A 17831-nucleotide genomic window follows, 5' to 3' on the forward strand; every position below is an offset into this window, starting at 1 on the left:
AAGTATTTTAGGTCTGCTTCCCTTACTAAGACCCTGAGGGTTCCAATCAAAAGCTTGTTTTACTTTAAATTTTTTCAGTTTTGTATAGAACATAACCAATCCATTTCCATTCATTTTTTTTTTTAATTTCCAGATCAATCGGCTTCAGTTTGGCTTTTCTTGAAATGTTTGCCATATAAATTTTATGGAGCCACTCGTTACGTAGGATTTTTCTTAAACTGTTGTTAATAAGTACGTGAAGTGTTTTTTAATGTTATTTTTATTTCTGTGACGCGATGTCTTTGATCCATATAGTATGGAAAATTTAACATTAAAAATTCTAGTTCTTATTGAATTCATTAGAATTTCAACAGAATTTCAAATAAAAGAAACATATTTTTGCAAAAAAAGCATTTTGCCTTATCGGTGTTTTGCTTTATAATATCTTGCATATGATATAATATCCTGCCTTTAATGATTGCCTCTAACTTTCATGGCAAGATTCTAAAGAATTTCAACCTGCAATGTTGTTATTTCTTATTTCTTAGTCTAGATGTGCCAAAGATGTTCGATTGGGTCCAGATCAGGAGATTATGGGGGAGTGCATAGCCTTTCTGGTGCATTATAAAACAACCATTCCCTTCTTTCATTCGCGGAATGTTTAAGATCTTGCTGGAAGTACCTTGGAGGTCTAATTTTCTAGCACTGCTTTTCAGGCTACATAAGACAGAATTGTCATCCTATCATTAATAATTTCTAAATTTCCAACCCCATTATGAGCCATACAGCTCCAAACCGTTCAATTTCCTCCACCAGGTTTAATTGTTAACAAAATATTTTTTTATCAAATGGAGTACTTTTTTTCTTCTTAACTGTTAAAATGCCTTTTGGTCGAAATCTTTCATATTTACACTCATGAGAAAAAGTATCTTGTTTCAAGAACTGCATTGGCTTTTTTTGATACGTTAGAGCGAATTTAAGTCTCTTTTTCCTATTAACCACACTAACAAAAAGTTTTTGCCATTGCTTTGTACCCCGAAGACCATCTGTAGGGAAAACATTTATTATAGTTTGTGGTGTGACTGACATGCCAAAAACAGACGCAAAGCCTTTGGCAGAAGTTCGAGCACATTGAGTTGGATTTTGTTGAACCATTTTAACAACATGCCTCTTTACTTTGTCCTTCTCTTTGACTGAGCGACCAGATCGGGGTTTATTTTTCGTAGATCCTGCTTCTTCCATTATTTTAATAATGGAACGAACTGGTGAAACACCCAATATTAACTGGTTTCCAATATCCCGATAACCTTTTCCTATTTTGAAGACACATTATTTTTTCTCGAATGGAGCCCGGAATTTCACATTTCTTAAGACTCATACTTAATGAATACAAAAATTCAAAATAACAATGATATCGGGCGAATTTAAGGTTTTATTCTTATTTTATCTAGCGGTTATAATGAAATACGAGTGCGCCAATATTTTTTGCAAATTAAAATGTGCTATTTCCGTGTAAATATTTTATTAACAATGTCTGGAGTTTTAAATATAATGTGATATAGTTTTTTGTTGAAAATTGAGAGCAATGCATTTTAATTAGTAATACTATTATCTTTCGTTGCGCAAATACTTAAAATGATATCGGTGTGCCAATACTTCTTTTATCGACCGTATATATTTTAAATAACATATCACTTTTAAAGAGCCTTTGATATTCAGTAATTGAAAAATTCATATCTATTTCATAGAAACAAAAAATAACTCATTTACATTTTAAATTATCACTTAGAAGAACAGGGAAAATATTTGTGATAATCACTTACAAGAACAGGGAAAATATCTGTAATAATCAATTGCAAGAACTGGGAAAATATTTATTTGTGATAATTACAAGAACAAGAAATTTTTTTATTTATGATAATCCATTACAAGAACTGGGAAAATATTAATTTGTAATAATTACCAGAACAAGAAAATTGTTTAGTTGTGATAATCAATTATAAGAAATGGGAAAATATTTATTTGTGATAATGAATTACAAAAGCAGGCAAAATACTTATTTGTGATAATCAATTGCAAGAATAGGGAAAATATTTATTTTTGATAATCAATCACAAGTTTTTATTTAATCCGTGTTTATCCAGGCAAACTAATATTTATATATTCCATTTTTCAAATTTACTTTTTTATTCTCATTCTATTTGAAAGTATTTCTCTGAGTTTCTAAATAATAAAACCTCTTTAAAGTCCCGAATAGAATAGTATACGTCATCTTAGTTTCTTCAAAGAATATGAAGATTTTGATAAACCTCATTAGCTTAAAAGCTTTTTTTCAAGAAGATATCTATATAATATTTTTAAATAAAATGTTCCGAGTCATTCTTTAAGTACTTAAAAAATCTTTCACTTATTTAGAAATAATGAGGTCTGTTGTTATAAATTTTTGAATAAAATTTTCTTCTTCAAGTATTTCCGTACCTTATTATCTTGAAAATATCATTTCAGATCCAAAAAAATTTGCATTCTTTGATGAAATCTACTTTGCTACTAAATGATTATTTCAAACCAAATTAAAATTAGAGAATATATGGCCCAGGAGAATTGTACTAAACAATTCGTTAATACAAAATAAATTAAGGTTTTTAATTCGATTAAAAATACTAAAAAATGTGAACTAACTTTCTGAAACATAAATATTTGATGTATTATTGAATACTATTCCAAATTAATTCAAACTAAATTTTATAAGAAAATTTATTGTTTATTTCTCTCGGGGAAAAACTGCGAACAAATATTTCAATTTACTCCTTTATCTTATCAAACATCAAAAAAAGTAAAGTTATGTTTATCACAGCATTAAAATTTTTTTTAGATAAAGACCAAAATTTTCAGGTTAAAAAAATAATAACGCCAAGTACTGAAAATAAATTGTATTATTTTTAAAAAAACAAAATATGCTTAAAAATGCTAATTACAAAATTTCTTTTTACTTTTAATCTTTTACTAGTTGCATTAATTAGATAGATTGAACAAAAAGAACATTATAAATTATTTATTTACACTTCAACAATGATTTACACCTTGATATATTATTAAAAGAAATTTTTTATTTTATTTTATAATCGTCGTTGAACAGCTAGACCAGCTTTGGGATTAGGGCTATCGATGTTTAACTCCGTTACCTTGTAACTTTGAACCCAATCCAGAAGACAAGGGAACCCCTGGATCAAATATCGGGAGAAATTTGCCTTCGTGGAGGACTTTTGCATGGAACAAACCAGCATTTGCTTTACATGGAAAGGAAAACCACGAATACTTCCCACGGTTAGCCTGACGCCAAAGGGACTCTATCTCATGATCCGTCCATCACTGAGGATATTTTATGACAGCACTGTGGTTTAAAATATAATTGACCTTTTTCAGTTTCACACCTTATTCACTGAGAAAAAAATATGGTCAAAACTACCAGAACATAGTAAAATTTACTGTGTTTCCGGCTTTATGGGAACACCAAAAAAGAATAATTAAGAATAAAATATGGTTTTATAATATCTGATAAAATTTGGTAATTGTGGTAAAAATTTTCTGCATGCTACGTACCTTTGAGTATAGTCTAAAAACATTTATTTGGTTTCAATTTACTTGTCAGTTTTGCAATTTTTACTCAATGTGGGGTAATAGGAACTGTAATTTTAAAAAGCGAAATTTTAAAATATGAGAACTGCAATTTTAAAGCCGATGTGAATAGTTGGTTATTATTAATATTAATACTAAACAGTCAATATTAATAATAACCAAATAAACCGGTCAAAGTGAATAATTTAAGCGAATTTACACATTAACCGTTTATTATTAATAAAACCAATGGTGTTTGGTCAATGTAATTTCTTTTGCGTTTTTCGCACTGTAACCAAAAGAAGTGGCTATTATTAATTTTGACCTGTAAAACCATTTAATCACATTGGCTAAGCCTCATTGGTAATTATTAATAATAACCTGTTAAAGTGAACCGGTTCTCGCTTTGACCTAAAAAACGGCTATTATTGATTTTGACCGGTTAGTGTTAATAATAGTAACAGGATTTATCACTTTAACAGTAACACATGTTCAAAGAGGCTCATGGTAGTACTAACCGGATTTATCACTTTAATCGTAACATACATATATTTAATCGTAACATACATATACATAACATATATAAAGAAAAATACATAAGCAGGTATATAATAGTTTTTGTTTAATAATAAATAACCTTCAGATGTATTCAAATACAGCTTGAAAATTTAATTCAATTAATTAATTAATCAATTAATCAATTCCTCGGTACTCACTAATAAAGATCTTTCAAATTTAAAACTAAGATGGTAATAGGCTTTTTTAATTCTATACTGCCGATACTTTTTAAGTGTAATTTAATTTTTCTAAAAGTGTGTTTAAAAATAAAATTAGAAATTTAGCAATTTGGGAAATGATTATATTATTCTTGCTAAACTGTATAATTAATTTTTCTCAGTTCTTAAAAAAATTTGCTTTGCTAAAAATAGCATTTAATGCCTTTATATAAGATCATTTTTGTTATTTCATTTTAAAATAAATGAAAAAAAAATAGTATGGGAACTCAAAGACAAAATTTAAAGTTTTTGTATTTGTCATCTACAACATTTTGTTCAAACTACTTATACACTCACATAATGCGTCGAAACCTTTAGAAAAGACCACCTCTATAAAGTGACCTTCTCTATTAACGACCACTTTTGTGAAGAATGGTATTTTTTTGTATAGACATCGTGTTGAAGAAAAACTTTAGAAAAGACTATCAAAACTTCTCCCAGCGACAGAGCAAACCTCTACACCAAATGCCGAAAAGGTCAAATAAGAAAACACGAAAAAATATCAAAACAAAAAATATTAACAAAACAAATAAGTTTATTAAAATTCATTCAAAATATTTAAGTGAGGCTTTTATTTAGAGAGATATTATTTTTAGAGTTGAAAGTATAAATTAGAAAAAAAAGTTATTTTAGAAAACACTAAGCATTTAAGAGAAAAAAAATTTTTCTCAGTTTTTAAAGATAAATAACTTTCACTTTCATGATATAAAACTAAATTAAAACTTACACAAATTATATAATTGCCGATTTATTTAAAATAATTATACCATTTATAATTGGTAAATTTGTTTTTACATTTAGTTACACACTATCTATACCAATAAGTATTTGGACATCAATGCAAATGATTATATCTGCGGTCCTGAGATACGTCACACCCTCCACCGGTATATATCGTGTAGGGAACAACATCGGCATTAGTTCCATGTAAGTTGCCTACTGCACTATTTTGGATGACAATGTGCTTCTTACTTTGTGGCAGTTTTACGGGGTGGACCCCTGTTACTTCTAGGCCTACAATGCCAGCTGTCATGTTGCGAGGGTCACCAAGGCTTGGTGTGGTGCCAATGGGGTTAATCGTATGGACTGGACTGCCCAGAGCCCAAACCTGAAACCTATCGAGAACCAGTGGACGAGTTGGATCGCCGAATTAAGGGGTGTACTACCAGTCCAAAATAGTTGAAGGAACTTACATGTCTTCTCCAAGCCGAGTGGAAATACCACTAGCCATCACACAAGGACTTGTGGAAAGTATGCCCGGGAGGGTTCACGCATTGCCTCCCGTGGAGGATCTACCAACTATTGATTATGAAAAAAGTTTGTTTTTCTTTTCAATCACACGTGTCCAAATACTTATTGGTAGATAGTGTACAACAGTAGTGCTTAGATCAGTGTCTAGATTGGTAGATAGTGTTTAGGGATCATTTTTATTGACGTTAAATTTTATTCATCGATCATGACGCCAACGCAAGTGTCATTTCCGCACAAAGAAAATGGCACTGACTAAATTTAAAATCGCTTGCGAAAAATTTTCTACTTTCGAAAACATTTTGAAGTCAATGGAGGTAACTTCTAAGAACGACCAACTTCTATTAACGACCATTTTACTGCAGAATAGAGTGGTCGCTTCGGAGAGGTTTCACTGTGTCAATTAAAAAAGCATTACTAGTAATATCTCAAAACATTAAAATAAAGGATAAAATATGTATTGAAAACAAATTCAAAACAGTATGGAAAAAACACAAATAACATAACAGATGAGTCATTTTTTTAATGTCGAAATACTAAATGGCAGCACGTGTTACGCCAAAACTATCGTAGGTCGTTTTGGCGCAGTTCCGCTCTCCTAAAATGATGCATTACGATCAAGTTTTCGAAAATTAAATTGTTTGCTAATCTGAATATCTGAAACATTATTTTTTGATTGGTTTTGAAATTTCGTAGCTACGAAATTATCTATTGAGTAATTGGTATTTGAAAAAAAAGTCCATGTCTACAGTTCTTACTCATGCGAATTTTTACTGAAATGTACTTTTTGACGTTTCAATTTTCACTTTTATCATAATTGAAAACGTTTTTGTTGCTAAATCTTGAAATTTTATATTCATCTCTCATAACCTCTTTCATATGTATTTTTCTCCTTTTTTAAGCTGTTTTTCTTGATAGTGAAGTCCGCGCTTTTCAAAATATTGATAGAGAATGCTAATAAAACTGTCCTTATATATGTTATTTTAATTAAAATCTAAGCTCTTCGTCCATTTTTAAGATACATTATTTAAAAAGTATAATAGTTAAAAATATTCTCAATAACTTCATTTTAAATAATAACTTCTTCGAAAATCGAAAAATCTTTAACCAAACAACAGCAAAAATTAACATTTTTATGCAAAAGCATATAAAAAATTATCGTATTAATTTACCCTTTATGAGGCCGTTGGAAGTATGCTTACTAACAACTTGATTAATTTTTAAATACCAATGGGGAGCTATTTTCCCGCTTATGCCTTCTGCGGCTAAAGAAACTAATAAAGGGGTTTGTAGTTGTAATATCGGGTAACAGTGAAGGTTAGCGTGGGATCAAGAAGAGAGGCCTACATTGGGAAGCTATTTTCGTTGTCTCATTATGCGTTCGTTTATTTGATCACTTAACATCAAGTTTATTTATATTTATTATAAGGTAATTTATACATTCGGTTGTTCATGAGCACAAAATTCAAATTTAAAGCTAATTTTTTTTTAAAATCGGTTAAATTTTGAAAATTCCAGCCACCTTCTCATAAAACAAATATGATCTTAAAATTTAAATAAATCAAATACTTAGCAAAATATTTTGCAAGGAAAAACTAGAATTACCGTAAACATACTCACTTAAGTCTGGAGAGTGTCTTGTAGTTGAGAAGATGAATTTGCAACTTCACTGCATGCTGTAAATACCCGTCACGCAACAGCTGCTTCTCAATGGAATTGAGCTGTTAGTGACACTATAACGTGACACAAAACTGCCATCCAGCCTTCAAATATTTCTGGAATAACGTATGCTATAAACTCAGTTTAACATTGAAACGTTTTAAATATGGGTGGATACATTATTTTTTGTTATATAACTTTATGGTAGGAAAAGCGAAAACTCTTTTAAGAAATTTTTTTAAAGTCGTAATAAAGTAGTAATAATAGGTCGTACATTAGTTTAATATGTGTATAAGTAGTATTTATTCCATTATCCATCCATATATGAGAATCAAAGTCAAATTTATTTCGTTGGAAATTATTAAGAAAGAATTAAATTTAATGCCTGTAATATTTTTTCAGGTCTTTCAACTCTCTGTTGTTTATTAAGAAGCAATTAATTTAACTTTTCCTTCATAAAAAATTTTAAAAAATAAAAAAACAAAACTTTTTATTGTGTAACGCAAAATAAAAGTAGCGTTATCAGCTTGAATAAAATTTATTCCAAAAAATATGGATATTTTAAAAGTTTGAATGAGATTTTTATGTATTTGTAATAGTGTTATACTCCAGTATGTTGTTGTAGTTCATTTACGTCGCATTAGAGCTGCACAGTGGGCTATTGGCGACGGTCTGGGAAACATCCCTGAGGATGATCCGAAGCCATGCCATCACAATTTTGATCCTCTGCAGAGGGGATGGCACCACCGCTTCGGTAGCCCGTCGATCTGCACGCGAAGTCGAGCACTTTACGGTAGCACAGTTTAACGAGGATCAATACCGCACACCCTCGGTCCCTACGCAGACTGATCCAAGTGGTCACCCACCCGCACACTGACCGCAGCCAGTGATGCTTGACTTCGGTGATCTGCTGGGAACCGTGTCTTAACGATCAGTCTACTGCGGGACATACTCCAGTAGGAAATATTGTTTTATTTGTAACTATAAGACGTTTCTTTCTTTAGCACGGATATAACCTATCTTTTTTTAATGCCGAAAAGACATGCTCTTATTTTAATACATTTATTTCCAGCTTGAGTACATATTTCTAATTTTTGAAAACATAAAAAATAAAATTTGCTATTCCGTAAGCCAAAAAATTATCAGTTTTTTTTTCTGTGCTAGGTTAACTTCTTTATTCAAAAATTTTTGTTCCTCCATACAATTCCACACCTCCATACAGTTCAGATATGCATTCTGTCCTTATTTGCCCCCATCGGTCACCGTTATTTCCATCGGCTTCAACGGTTTTATTATTTTGTTTTTCATTTTCATTATATTTTTTCATGATCTATGGTAGTTTGCAACTTCTTGTTTTTTTTCTTTTTTTAAATCTTTTTGGGGTCGGGATAGCTTGGCAGGTAGGGCACTGAACCCGTGTCCAAGAGGCCGTGGGTTCAATCCCCGCCAACCGAAGATTCCCCGCGTAGTAAATGGTGACTGATGCACGTTAAATCTGCCGAGTCTTAAAGTCCTCCATGTTCCCATAACGAATCATATCTCTGGGGGTACTGATCCAGAAGTTTCCTTGTCTTCAGGATTTGTTTAAAATTACAAGGCTACGGAGTTGAACATAAGTAGTCGTAAAGACAAGTTTGGGTTGGCCGTACACCGACGGTTATAAAATTAAAAAAAAAAATTGTTTCGCTGACTTGAAAAGAACGTCTAGTTTGTGAGTGCTCAAAACAAATATGATTTTAATTATATAATTTTTGAACCGAATGAAGAAGTTCTATTTTTAAATACTCTGTCATAGCTACTTGTTACAAATTTATTCATCTCAAAAATTTAAAATTATAAGTACATCTTTTGTGAATTATTAAAATTATTTGGGTAGGATTTAAACTAATCATAAACTTGTAAAAATACAGATAGCGTCAGTTACCGATATTTTAAAGTTAAATAGGAAATACAAATTCAAAATTAAAGAATATTTTAGCACGATTATAATTTTTTAACAATTCAATCTCCAATATTTCAAGAAACATTTGTATTAAAATTTTTAATAAAGGTTTTAGCGGATCACAAAGTTTATAGAAATACATTTCGTGGCATTTATGAATATTTTAAAGTAAATGGAATGTAAAATTAAAGGAATATCTAAGTATAAGAATTATTGTCTTTTAATAAATTCTTAATAACAGACTTTTATTACACTAAAATATACTTGACATTCAAACTGGTATTAGTTAATACGAAATTAATATTTAAAATTTAATTCAAGCAAATAAACATTTCCTTAAGCGGCAATAACAAGGTTCTCTAATATTTATCTATCTTTAGCAACAAATTTTAATAAAATTATTTCTGCTAAAAGTTTTCGTGATACTATAAGTGTTGAATTTGTAAAAGATAATTTCATTATTAAAATTTGTATGCACTAAATTTTAAAATATAGACAATTCTCTTTGAGCAGAATACACTTTTAAAATGAATTTTAAAATCTATTCTTTTGACGTATATCAAATATTATAGAGTAAACATTTTGGTAATGAAATATATAGAAATGTTTCCGTTTGTTTAATATCTCTTTTCTTCAACTCACTTTTCTAAAAAAAAGTTATAACTCTTACTCTATTTTCCAAAATTTCATTTCAAAGGTTTGTTTATCCAATAATATTTACTCTCTTTATTTATTTTTAAATCAGTTTTTGTTCAGAAAATCCGTCTTTAAATTTTTCGTATTTACTTGAATATTTGATTATTCTTCCTTAAAATGAGAAATGATCAAAATTATTAAAGGCTAGATATTGTGAGCAATATATTTAAATGTTATTCTTTTGCAAAATACAAAAGAGATTTTTTAATGAGGAAAAATTATAAATATTTTATTCAGTCATTAGATTAAAAATTGTTTTATATACTGCTGAAAACTGGACGGGAGCATATCATTTTTTTTTCTTACTAACTGAGGTCGGTATATATACATACTCAAAATATGTAATTTAACGTCCAATTATTAAACTGAATCAGAAAATACTATTCAGCACAATGTGACATATCCATTTCTGAATACATAATGGCAAATTTTTTTCATGACAGTAACCGTGAAATTAAGTTGAATTTTTTTAGTTAAAGACAACTGTTTAAAATGAAATTAAAATTATTTCTTTAAGATTTCTCTGTTTTTCGAATAAAACATATATTTAAATATAAACACACTTTTATGTAGGATTTATTTTGTTAACATTAATTTATCATTAAATTGCTGAGAAAGTTTTGTAGCATGATTAAGGAGGACGACCAAATTAATGATTCAGAAATCAGATCCCAAAACTGCACAAATAAGATCAAACGGCTCTTTGATTCGAATAAATTCCGTCCATTTCCTTAATCCCAAGTGTAATTTGAAGCTGAATCTATGAGCCCCCAAGCCACATAATAAAACAAAATTAATTGATTTCAAAAGTGCATTCTCATATAACAAGTCATAATAGAAACTTGAAATTACTATTAATTACTCAAAGTGAAAGTATGGTACATCAAAAAACCTATTTTAAATGCATTGCTAAAACAATGTCAAAATTGAACATGATAATGAAGTTAATATTCTAATTAACTCTCCGAAATCTTTAAATCTCAATCCAACTCATAATAAACTTTTAGAAAAATAAATTCAAAACTACTAAACACTCTTATATCTGATCAATTATTTTTATAATTGAACTATTAAACAATTCAATGATTTGCAATTTGAGACTGCATTAATGTAATAGAAATATTTTCAGCATGCCACTGCAATTAATGTTCTAAATTGAGTATGTGGAAATATTACACCTCAAAACTTGATATTTACTTTATAAATTTATAATAAAATATTTATTCTATGTTATTTTTTACATTTTTTCTTTTGTATTTTATTTAAAATAAAGGGAAATTATTTTTTAAATTGCTTATTTCATATTTCTGTTATAGATAATATAAATAGTAAATATTATTATTTATTAATTACATTAATAAATAAATTTATAAATGTTAATTGTATTTATATATATTTTTTTATTGTACGTAATTCCGTGAAATTTTCCATACTCACTATACACTTCAAATTTTTTAAAATTTAGGAGTTTGCGATTAATTTTAAAAAAAATGTAGAAAAATAAAATTAAAAAATAAATAATAACTTATTTTTCAAAAAAGTGTACTTTGAACCTTAGACGCTTAGATCAATTTAATTGATTTAAAAAAAAATATATCGTTATTTTTTTAAATTACAAAAAGTAATTTCTTTTTATCGTTTTTAAATACATTCCAATCACTTGAGAAATGCACTGAAGCATAATTTCTAGAAATTTACGATTAAAAAAAGTATATTTTAAAAAAGTCTACTGTAAAATGTATTTATTTAAAGAAGTATTTTTATTTTTTTTTTTTATTTTTAGTGAAGTTCTGAGATATTTTGAACGTATCTATACTTTGTAAATAGCATAAAATTCAATTCATTCATTATTCGTCATTTCTATTCATATCTAGATTTTTAGCAATGTTTACAATCTCTTATAAAGCTATGCATCTATGTAAGCTCTGTACATTTTTCGCTGCTTTAATTTTAACTGAATCTTATTTGAAACTTCATAAAACTTCCGTTAATTATTGTTTAGTAATTAGATTTCAAGAATGAATTGATAAAATTCACTTCTCTTTGAAACCTTGATCACCATAATACTTAGAAATAATCTAATTTTCTTTTACAAAAAGGAGCAATAACTTTCCAAGCCTAAAATATATGAATAATTTAAGTGTTTAGGACAAAATTCATTTTAAATGGAAAAAAAAATCCAATAAGTTTTCGAATATTTTATATTTACTTGCACAAAATAATGTGATTTCAACCAGATTTTTTCTCTTCTACTATACTAAGATAAATATTTCCAGAATAATGCTGGTCCCAAAGTTTCAATGCTCTAATCCACCTACTTCAGTAAGGGGGTAATAAATGACAAGAAGTCGCAGGTGTTACCGAGAACTTAATTAAGTATCAAAACCCCTCCAGCTGTTATTGACCACTAAGATGCAATCAATTCTAAGCTTAGATCTCTGAGATCATCCCTAAATATAAGATTATTCGGGACATGTCCTTCCCACAATGCTGTAACCTTTTTGAGACAGTAAAATGAACTTCAAAGTTATGGAGGAGCTACGAAATTTCGTATATGTTGCTTAGAAAGTTACGATAAAAATTTAATAGAATTTATAGTTCTAGAAAAAGTGTTTTTATCCCTTTGACGCAGAATATTTATTAAAAATATTTTTTCATGATTTTTTTATTATTTTGTATTAATGTAGGTCATGTAGGTTCCCATAACGTTGTAACCTTTTTGAGACAGTAAAATGAACTTCAAAGTTATGAAACTGCAAAATTTTGCTCATGTTGCTTAGAAAGTTACGCTAAAAATTTTGAATAGAATTTATAGTTCTAGCGAAAGTGCTTTTATCCCTTTGACGCAAAATATTTATTAAAAAAATTTTTTAAAACTTTTTTCCTTATTTTTGTATTAATGTAGGTCAAAATAAGTGAAAAATAAGATATTTAGTGTATTAAATATTTATGGTTATGAAATACAGATCATGAAACACCGGTGTTTTTTCTGGGTTAAAGGCAAAATCTTTGAACACAGCTCACTTCCAAATAATAATTTTCAAACCAGCACTTATTTACAGCTATTCAGATTTAAGAAAAACAGTTTTTCATCATTGAAATTTTTTTAATTTGCAAAATCAATTATTGATAAATTTTTGAATATGAAAGAAAAAAAATTTCGAATTTCTTTTTTTATTTTATATTTAAGTACAAATATAATTTCGATAATCTAGTAGAATTATTTTAGTAACTATTAGACTGTTTTTTATAATTAAAAAAACACTAAAACACAGTTTTGCTTGTAATTAGAGAGTCAGAAAAAATTATATATAAAAAGGACACCAGTGTCCTATCTTCGTCAAAGAGTTAAAAAAATATTTAGCACTGAAAAAGTAAATTCATCGATGAATACGCTATTAAATATTTCTCTAATTCTATTTTTATACTGAGTAAAAGTTTCGGAGCTGCATGAGAAAAAAAATTTATTGATAAATCAAATTACAATGATAAATCAATTCATTTGAATGAAATGATTATAAATCAAAACTTTCTCAAGGTCTTTAAGTTGCGCACTTTTGGAGCTTCATTTTTAAAAGAGTACCAGTATACAGTGCGCCAAAGAAAACAACAGACCACCCAGAATAACTTTTAATCTAATGATTGAATTTTCCTGTTCCAGGACTCAATTTTAATGACTCATACGTGACCTCAAATATGCTAATTAATAAGTGCATACGATAGTTTAAGTTACGAAATCAGACACAAAAACACACTTTCGCTGAATAAACATCCCTTTTTTCGTTGCATTCGGATTTCTGACATCAAAAATTGCAATTTGGGAAATATAGTCCCCATAGTTTGATCAGAAGAGCGCTCCAAAGTTATGACCCCTTAATGTTAATTTTACTTTTTGTGTATTTCACCACGTCTTGAGAGCTTTTTAAGCGAATTTAAAAACTTTTTGAACACAATTGTAAAATTTGTTTATCCAAAGATAGTTCCATGCAAAAAATAATTTTTAGTAAATATATATTATTTTTTATTATTTTATTTAAGAATGGTTGAAAAATTTTAAATTGTAATATATGCAATTTTTTGCATCATTTTAAAGAATGTAATTTCATAGTGCTTTATACAAACTTTGAGCAACATTGATCAGATAGTTACTGAGAAATCAAATTTTAAAAAAGTCAGATACTTAAATTTCAATTTCTCAGGAACTATTCGACCGATTTTGCTCAAATTTTGCATTTTTCTATATAAAATTACATTCTTTAAAATGATGCAAAAAATTGCATATATTACAATTCAAAATTTTTGAACCATTCTTAAATAAAATAATAAATATTTATTAAAAAATTATTTTTTGCATGGAACTATCTTTGGATAAAATTTTTTTATAATTGTGAGTAAAATTTCTTTAATTTGCTTTAAAAGTTTTCTAGACATGGCGAAATACGAAAAAGAAAAATTAGCATTAAGGGGTCCAAATTTTTGAGTGCTCTCTGACCAAACTATGTGGACCATATTTCCCAGATTGCGGCTAACCCCTACATTTTGGGGGTCAGAAATCCGAATCCATCGAAAACAAGATTTATTCCAAGAAAACACCTTTTTGTGTCTGATTTCGCAACTTAAAATATCGTCTGCACTTATTAATTTGCGACCACGAATTGGGGAAAGAGCTGCGAAAGCAGTTCGGCGATTAGCAATGATAAGAAGGGACTCAACATTTGACGAAATATTTTAGTTATTGTAATAAATTTGTAATATGTTTGGCCAATTAAGTACTGACCGTCAAAGACTTTTGTCGCATATTACTCACGGTTAATTTTATATAAATAGATTTTCGTATTGGAGTCACTAGTTTCATTTATACTTCTTAAAGAAAGCGCTTTCGTCAAGGAATTGAAGAAGCCACAGTTTCAGTACCTTAATCTGGCTATAATTTAAAACAATAAACATCACCTTGCTCAATTAGATGAAATTTAAAATGAATTAGATGAAATTTGAAATGAATTAGATGAAATTTAAAATGAAAATATATTTTAAACATTAGAAAAAATTAACTTTTAGAGATAATGTCAAATTTTGGAGACTTCTGCAATTGAATGCAAATTATAAGAGGTGTTTCTTGAAGCTTTTTCGTCAAAAATAAAAATAAAAAATTTAAAGAGAGTTTAAAATTGGAAGAAAAGCAATATAAACTATGTACACGATCTTATTGTAAATAATTTTATGTGTTTTATAACAAGATAATAGCTGAAATATTTTACGAAAAATATTCTTTCCCTCTTTCTTCTAAAAAGGAAATTACGAAGTAGAAGAAATTTTGCACACATGAAAATCAAACTTTTTCTATACTTTGTTGAGTTCAGTTAATGCAGTGCCGAACAAACTTTTCAATTAATAAAAAAATAAGTTCACTCATGCTTGTCATTTATTAAAATACTGTCGTTTTCTTCCTACTCACATTTAACACCATTTTCGTAATTAGAAATGGAGAATGTTATCCAAATATTGAAGAAATTTTGCCTAACAGTCATTAATAGTTGTTAGAAACATTCAACAGCCATAAAAATAGTATGTTATTCGCTAAAAAGCTTCATTTCTCACAATTACTAAGTCTTCGAAAAACAGCTTTTGAATCAATGAGTAATTTTCAAGCTTTGCATATTTTAATGAGGTCAAACAATGAGCCTTCCAAATATTAAAAGAAAAGTATATCACGATCTCTTTTCATTTGCTCCAAACTGTTGCGTTTCTTCCTATTGACTCTTTGCACTATTTTCCTCATTAGAATAGAGAGTAATTGCTAAATAATGGCAATATTTATCCAACCAAACATTTGTGAATAGCTGTTAAAAGCGCGCAACAGACATAAAAACAACATATTATTCGAGCTAAAACGCGTTCTTTCCTATAACGATAGTCTTTGAAAAACAGCCTTAGAATCAATGGGTGATATTTTAGCTTTGCATATTTTTACTAGTCCAAGAAATGCTGGGCTTGTATAATTCGAATTTAAATATTAATAATTTAGTTTGCAATTACTTTTCATTTCGTAGAGAATTTTTAATGATATTTGGAGTCATGTGTAACGTTTGTCAAAAATTGATAAATATAAACCAAAATGTTACGAATAATTAATACATCCACATTTGTTACAAAAACTTGTCTACAATTAAAAAATTCCGTAAAATCAAACCTAAATCTTACACAGCATAACGTAAACACAATTAATAAAGTAAAAGTAAAAACAGAACAAAACTTCTATTCGGAAAATAAAACAAAGATACTTTCTTCAGACATAATCCAGCTAATGACCAATAGCAGCTTATTTCCAGAAATGTTTTGATTGTATTAGGCACTTCCAGAAAAGTTAGGCGTCTCTTTTTGACTTTCAGAGCAAGACGTTCCATTTTATTAGGCTTGTGATCTTACTGACATTTTAGCGACACCAATAGAAATAGTATTTTTGTTCCATTTCTTAAGGGTAGTCGTCGTCTTGCTCTCAAGGGAATATGTCTTGTCAGGAATATGGGCAAAAGAAAAAAAAAGAATTTTTTTTCTTTTTGCTTTTCATTTTGTTCCTTTCAGAACGATGATGCCTTATCTTTCGAACAGTTAATTCTTGAAATGGGAAAGAGAAGAACCATGGCATGCGGCGATAAATTTTCTTAGATGGCAATAAATATGAATTCAAGTTATTTATCGTTTGTCTAAATGATAATACTTTGTATATTTTGTTGTACGTATAAGAATTGTTTGCTTCAAAATTGTGAAGTTGTTCTTAAAAATAGGAAGAACGTAATGATTACTCATATAAATATTTGATGCAGTTTAAGGTAAAATTTTTAGCAACTCTCATTTTATTCTGAAATTAAGAGAGCCAACTACGTGAAAGTAACGAAAGCTCCTCAAATTTCGATGGTTTGGGCATATTTAAAGGTATAATGACCCAAAACTAGCAAATAAAGTTATATTCCTAAAAATAACTGGAAATACCCATTAAAAGGTGGATTAATAGGATTAAATAAACTAGAAGTAACACGCTAGAAAACCGTTGTGGCCATATATGTTAGGGAAATTAACATAGGATGATCTATATTGGTTACGACTGGGAGATAATGTTGCAGAAACCTTATTGAAATAGCCTTTGCCAGTAACGGGCTGTAGGACTAAACGAGAAAAATGGTTAGGTAGTGTATTAAGATAACTTTATTAGAGCACAAATTTCGACTTCTAGCGTTCTGCTCTCGTTTCTGGCTCAATAAGAACTCCAAAAAGCTGCATAATTTTTACCGAAGCACTTTGGTAATGATTTTAGTAAAACTGACAATAAAATAAAAAATATGGTTTTTATTAAATGGGATATATTTTTGTAAATGTAAAAAAATCTGTTAATTTAGTGTAATACCTTGGAGCATGGCATAAAAACCATTTGTTCGATAAAATTTACTTTTCAGTTTTGCAATTTTTACAAATTTTGTTTCAAAGAACTATAATTTTGAAAACCAGAATTTCCGATAAAACGTTATCATATGAAGGAAAATAATATTGAATGAATGTTATAAATACCGTACATTTTGGTTTTATTTACCATAATTATTATTATTATTATTGATTTTAACCAAAAATATCAGTACTATACTGTACGGTAATTTATAATCTCAGTGCAGTATGACACATGTAGATAGTTTAAATAAATATCAAGATACTTCAGTTTTAATTAATTCTAAAAAATATAATACGAACTGTATAAGTACCTAATTATTCTTGAGCTGAAAGGACTCCTTAACATTTTCACAATATTTTAAAGCTGTTCTACGTTGCTCCATTCTGGTTCCAGGCGCGTTAAATATTCATTCATTTCATCTCTGAATACATTGCTACAGCAACAATGTTATAACATTTTATCCGAACCACTCACT

At 28.6% G+C, this 17831-nt stretch overlaps 2 protein-coding genes across 2 annotated transcripts in view; one reads left to right on the plus strand and one right to left on the minus strand.

The window, feature by feature from the left end:
- LOC139426826 (uncharacterized) overlaps positions 1-5403 on the minus strand; it is a 35063-nt gene extending 29660 nt beyond the window's left edge. The window contains exons 1-2 of the mRNA XM_071186918.1: positions 5343-5403; positions 1067-1292 (exon numbers count right to left, since the gene is read on the minus strand). Coding sequence (XP_071043019.1) covers positions 1067-1292; positions 5343-5403 — 287 coding nt within the window. The remainder of the gene's footprint in view (positions 1-1066; positions 1293-5342) is intronic.
- Positions 1-17831, plus strand: part of LOC107453563 (uncharacterized) — a 413713-nt gene that overhangs the window by 301882 nt on the left and 94000 nt on the right. The window lies entirely within an intron of this gene.

This window comes from Parasteatoda tepidariorum, chromosome 10, assembly GCF_043381705.1.
Source record: "Parasteatoda tepidariorum isolate YZ-2023 chromosome 10, CAS_Ptep_4.0, whole genome shotgun sequence".
NCBI classification, from domain to species: Eukaryota; Metazoa; Arthropoda; class Arachnida; order Araneae; family Theridiidae; genus Parasteatoda; species Parasteatoda tepidariorum.